Source organism: Formica exsecta, unplaced genomic scaffold (assembly GCF_003651465.1).
Source record: "Formica exsecta isolate Colony F162 unplaced genomic scaffold, ASM365146v1 scaffold443, whole genome shotgun sequence".
NCBI lineage: Eukaryota > Metazoa > Arthropoda > Insecta > Hymenoptera > Formicidae > Formica > Formica exsecta.
The window spans coordinates 391,285-397,665 of NW_021851667.1; the positions used below are offsets into that span (position 1 = coordinate 391,285).

The 6,381-nt window shown below is 33.6% G+C and overlaps 1 protein-coding gene across 3 annotated transcripts in view; it reads left to right on the plus strand.

Annotated features, from left to right (window-relative positions):
• Positions 1-6,381, plus strand: part of LOC115240631 (myosin-I heavy chain) — a 43,538-nt gene that overhangs the window by 5,831 nt on the left and 31,326 nt on the right. For all 3 annotated transcript variants that reach the window (XM_029815896.1, XM_029815898.1, XM_029815897.1), the window contains exon 2: positions 769-875. In XM_029815896.1, the coding sequence (XP_029671756.1) occupies positions 769-875 (107 nt within the window). The remainder of the gene's footprint in view (positions 1-768; positions 876-6,381) is intronic.

Sequence of the window (6,381 nt, forward strand, 5' to 3'; positions counted from 1 at the left end):
AGAGCGAAATATAACGGGATAATGATTGACAATAGAATTATTATCTTGCAAATTAGTCTTGTAATTCATGACATTGATTATTTTATGGATATTTAATGAAAATAAAGTCTATAATATCGTAAATTGCTCATCAACTTTAATACAAAAAGGCGTAATTTATTTTTAAATATCTAGAATTAACGTGAATTTTAGTTTTATAAATAAATTGCATAAATGTATGAGAGAGAATTTCAGGATGTTAAGGAGTGGGCGAAATTATCTAACTGTTCGCTCTCAAAGTGGCATAATTGTCACTCACACTTGCCAGACAACAGGTGGTCAAACACGGCTTCCTTTGATGTGTAAGAGAGAGTTCACCCTAGAAATGTAATCTAGATAAAGCCCAGTATTAGCCAGAAGTGTCGTGCAATCGGCAAAGATGTGATACCTTTCGTTGATTACTAATAGTTTCAAATTTATGATTTTGTTAATTATAATTTTTTACTCATTGTCAATATATATCAAATCCGAATTTTAACTGTTTAAAAGGAAATATATCAACCTATTAATATTAAAAAAAATATACGAATCTGGGGAATAGCAACAAATTAACGAATTTGAAAAAAAATGAGTATATTTGTTGAATATATAGGATATAAGCGCTTAAATATATGTATAGTATATAAGCGTTAGAAAAAAGCTTTTTATCTTATTTTATCAATGATATTTGCAATTTCACAATTCTCTTTCTTACAATTCATCTCTAACATCTTTTTTTTTTCTTTTTAGGCTCAAGCCCTGAATGCGGTGTGCCGGATATGACAGTTATCAGCGACATCGATGAGACTGGTATTAATCGGAATCTTCAAGTTCGGTATAGCAGAGACCAGATATATGTATCCTTTCTTTTATCTTTTCTTATCAATGACAAGCTTGATAATTTTTAAACTTATTTAGCAGTAACTTTTATTTAGCAGATATCACGAAATATTATCAAAAAACTATTATTAATGGGGAATAATATAATGATTTTATTTCAATGTTATAATTAATCTGATTTTGTTTCTAAAGTTCAGAAATTGAGCGCATTTTGCTCTGAATGCGCAATGAGGGAGATAAATTCCAAATATGGCTCCGAAGTAAAATACCCTTGATAGCGGCATAATATCTGCGCGATTCCCTTTGTTTATCTCTTCGTTCGAATGGGCGGATAGACAGGTGAGCGACAAGAGACTAACTGATCTTGTCCTGAAAAGGAGATCGGCGAACAGGGGAGAAAAAATGAATCGGTCGAGAAAGACGGCAAGAGTGGACGCGTATGAATATTGCAGGGGTGGGCAGGATCGTTCCTGGGTTGCCGCGTTGCTATGACGACCCCAGTCAGCTGGCGAACCACCCCGGGGCCAGACCCATTCATCTTTCGTCGGCTTGGATTTGCCAACGACCCAACGACCGACACTGCGACGACCCACTGTCAACCCCCTTTGTCCCCCTTAATCTCCCCCAAAAACGGTACGTCGGGTGCGCAAATATGCAGATAAATCGCGAGGCCTTCTTCGCACATCGATAAAATTAACGATAGTCGACATTTCGAATAAAGTAATTATCGAATCTCGGAGTATAGTAGTTAAATAAGAGGAATGAAATATACGATAAAGACAACGATTTAGGTCGCCGACAATTTATTCGTTAGTGGACACTTTTTCATATATGCGACGACATCCGTTCGGATAAATGGCGTGTGGGATGATGTGCTTAGACTAATCTTTTGTTGCATGTCAGATTGAAACGACATAAGTTGATACATAAATGTCTACGATATTGCTGGAAACGCAATACATAATTTTTTTTAACGAAATAATAGTATCGTTGAAATATTTGTTTGTATTATCAAGTTGCATTAAAATTGTTGTTTTATGTTAATAATTAGTAACATTCCTTATTTGCATAAACGCGAGAGCGAATATGAAAGTGAGTCGCGATATATCGCAATAAATTCACTCGGATACAACAATATACATTTTATTAATTTTTTTCTTTCTAGAAACGGTTTTTCTAATGAGTTCACAAAATCAGTTGTACAATATTAAAAATATTTGTATGAAATATTTGGCAAATATAATTATATATATATTTTATATTTATATAAAGAAAATTTTCAAAACACTTGACAAAGTAATTTATAGTTTCACTATAATTTCTTCGTCAGATTCTTCTTAATTAGAAAGTGTTGCGTCTAATGGAAAGACAAGGAACGGGATTTGTTTCTCACAAGTTGAGCTCTTTGCCTAGTCAGCGCTAACACACGTGTTTTTTTTTTTTCGTTTAATTGTAGTGCGAGAGATTATCTCTGAAATTAGAACGCGACTGTCAAAAAGGAGAGAAATTGTCAAATAGTCGTTTTCACAAGTGATCTAATTAAAAAAAAAAAAAATTAGTAAGGTTATTATTATATCCTTTTTCTCTCTCTCTCTCTCTCTCTCTCTCTCTCTCTCTCTCTGTGTGTTTTTCTCTTGTCTTCTCTTTTTACTTTTTTATGCTTAATCGAAGTATGCTAGTAAAAATAATATATAAATTTCAATGTAAAAATATATAATTGCTTTTGTTATATTTTAATTCGAACATTTATTTTCGTATATTTGTGTCATCATAAACTGAGAATATTTTTTATTCCAAGTTATATTGGTTCTAAGCCTTGGACATAAAAATAGTGAATATAATATAATCAATGAAGGTAGCTGACTCATTATAATGCCGTATTTTTTACGAAGCGTTCAAGAAATTGAAAGTAAAAGATGTCTTTTTACTTGGTATTAGAGCGATCATCCAATCGAATGTTGCTTTCCCCTTTCTCTCTCTCTTTCTCTTCCTTCTGTTTATCAGCAACAAAGTTTCGATCTGAATCTCGTTAAAGTACGATCGAAGCTAATTACTACGATCCCATGTAGTTTTGAGGTGTGTCAGCAATCTCGCAAAGGAAATTGAAAGTTCCGACCGACCGAAACCTTTCCTACAGAAATTGTCGCGACGCGGAAAAGGAGATCTATCGTCCGCTCTTTGCGTATCTCTCGAATAGACTCGTCGGCAGATCGACAAACTGTTTGTAATTAAGCTTGAGGTTTTAGTGTGCCGAGAACGTAAATCAAGAAGCTACCGATAGGTTACACGAAGCGTGTCCGCAAAGTTAATTAAATTGTTGGACCCTCTCTCGTCGGTAATAACGGGGTTTCTGTAGAGGTTGTACTAGGCTCTAACTGAGAACCCCGCAACCACTTACGGGTCACTGGGTTCTATATGCGACGATGCATTGATGTCGTGTGCATTTTTACACACTTGCTTCGATATGAAAAATAGAATTTAGTATAAAATATAAGCGTATCACGATATCTCATAAAAGCTTATTTTAATATGAAGAGGAAGAAAAAAAAATGTTTATATTCTTCGCCATTATGTCTCTATTATCTTTTTATATATAAAGTTGCAATAATAACTCAAAATATTATATTATCTAATGCATAACTTTTCCAAAAATCACGCATAAAATTTTCTTATGTTATTTAGGTTTTTTTTTACATTCTCATTTTATCATGGGCTATTGCAACTTTAACATACCTTGTTTTTAAGGGTTTCGTATTTTCAGAGAAATACAAATTTATTATTTATTCGATCTATATATTTTAATATACTGGATATTTTTTTAAATATTAATTTAGGCGAAAGAGGATTCAACAGTTAATTTACTATTGGCCAAAATGAATTTTGAACCTCCGGGCGTAGATCATCACCCTTCGCTCGTCTCGAATATTACAGAAGGGTGTACGGTTATAGGTGTACCCTTCCCCCCTTCTTCTTTCTGCAACGGTGTAGCATCCAGCTATGAGTCATCCCCCCTATGGATAACCCTCGGATGGTGACGTCATTATAGAACCTTCTCCCCCGTGTGTCGGTGGAAACATGTCATCCTGAAGTTATTATGCAAGGGATAGAGCGATGTTCTTCTCTCTTTCTTTTTAGAGAGTTCTGTGATAATATTTTAGCGACCATACGAGAACGCGCGATGCAATTTTGAGCCCGTCTTATAATCCATTATTATTTTTCCAATTCTAAAAGTAATATTATTGCAATTTTATATATCACAACACGGGATGATTTTAAAATAGATTGTTTATATTTTGCAATCTACATTTTATAGTCTTTGAGCAACTTTATATTTTTTAACGAAAACGTCGATACGTTAATGATTCACTCATTGTCAGTCGGAAATCGAAAATGAATGTAAACTTGATAATCGAAAAGTGAAATTTGAATCAAACCATATTTCTCCGTGAATTTAAAGGGAATCTTATTTTCATAGAATTCTAATTCAATATTTATTAATCGAGTTATTTGTGAGACTAACAATAAAGAAATTAAAGATAAACGAAAATTTTTATTGTTTGTTTTTTATTGTTTTTATTGACAGTTTTTATTGTTGAAATGAAATTTGTTAAAATATTCATTAAGAGAGAGAGAGAGAGAGAGAGAATAATTTCCAGTTTTTTTATAGGGCAAGTAATAAAAATAAATTAGCCTTTTTTTCTGTTCACGCATTATAAAACAAAATCATTTAGGAAAAGCGAGCGATCGCAATTAGGGTATATTAAAAAGGTCAAGAGTGTCGCATTGTGACATAAAGGGCAGTATGTCATGTCTATGAACGCGGAAAAATGTCAACGGCAATTTTTAGTCGATGACGCCCACTCTCTATGCTAATACTGATATAATAATAGTTTTAATTAATGAAGGGTGACAAAATGGATATTTAATGAAGTGTTATTTGAGCAATGATGTTCCTTAGCATAGACATTACTATTTTTTTAAGACGTACACGGGATCCATTCTGGTTGCTGTGAACCCTTACAAGGAGGTGGACTACTACACAAATGTGAGTAATTAATTTGATTATGTATAATAAATAAATCGAGCGCTGGAAATCACGTATAACTGGTATCACGAAGCGTGAATTTTATATAACGAGTGGAAAAAAGAGAGATTTAATAAATTCTATAATTTACCGTTTATGTTTATGTTTCTATCATTTTCAATGTGTCATTGATATAATTTTTGCACGTGATACTTCCAACTTCTTTCTTCTCTAGATCGTCCTATACTATTACACAAAAACAATATAAAATAAATAAAATATTATTAAGATTTAAAAAATGCCACGATAATTATAATAGGATATGAGAATGGAATATTTTTTATTATTATTAGAATATTATATTATGTGCGAGATGTTGCTTGATGACGACATAGATATGGTACCGATATGCTGCTTGCATTTTAATAAATTATTTATTCATGTCGCGATCTTATTGATTTGGATATACTTGGATGTATTTGGGGATTTGGGAAAGAAAATATATAGAATCACAATACAATGATACATGTTATCGTCGATGCGATCGATAGACTGAGCTCGATAGATTGTCCGTGCTTACGGCGTGCCGGACGCTTCCTGCGGCTGACAAAAACCGGAAGTACCGATGAGGAATAGTAAATATCAGTCGACAATGCGTGACGCCGCCGGTGATGAAAGTTGAGAAAGAACTGTAGGCGCTGCACGCGTCAATCTTCTAGGTGAGATAAACCGTCATCGTTCCTGCCGTCACGTTGAAAGATTAAAACTGCTGTCTCGAATCTTTTGCTCTCGTTCGATGCACTTTTCGCGTATCACAACTGATCTTACCGTAACGATGCACTGCGGAAACCAAAAGCGGCTGTTTAGCGAATTCTCCAACATTTCTTATAATGTAACGTTAACATAGGCATTTTAACTTTGCTACACATTTTTTTATAAAGTTTTCATATTTTTTCGCTAAACATTCTATATCAAACGGATATTATATGGTTCGCTCAAGTTGCTCATTAATAGAGTACAAATTAAAAGTAGAAAATTACATATCTTGGAAAATTAAATATTACATACTTTTTATATATTTATCGGAAAATTTAGAAAAATTATGAAAATAGGAAGACTCAAGATTAATTTAGGATTAACTTTATCGAAAGCAAACACATTTAAAAAAATTCAGAGTTGAAAAATTCAAAACTATATATTCAAATATATATTTTTACATTGTATCGTGAGCTTTTCGGATCCTATCTGGCAACGCGCTTCTTCATCGCGTGTGCACGTGCAATTTCCGTATGCGAAATTATCGTGCTCACAAATGAATTTTTCCGTGAACAGCTTTGCAAATTTGTAAAGCGTACCGCGGCAGGATGCTTTTATCGTATTGGTTTGAAAACAGGAAACGGAAACGGCGACGTGCTTATGCCGAGATAACTCGCGAAAACGACGAGACCGACTGGTCTTGGACGGCGGTTTTTCTAGGTCACGTTGATGAAGCGAAACCC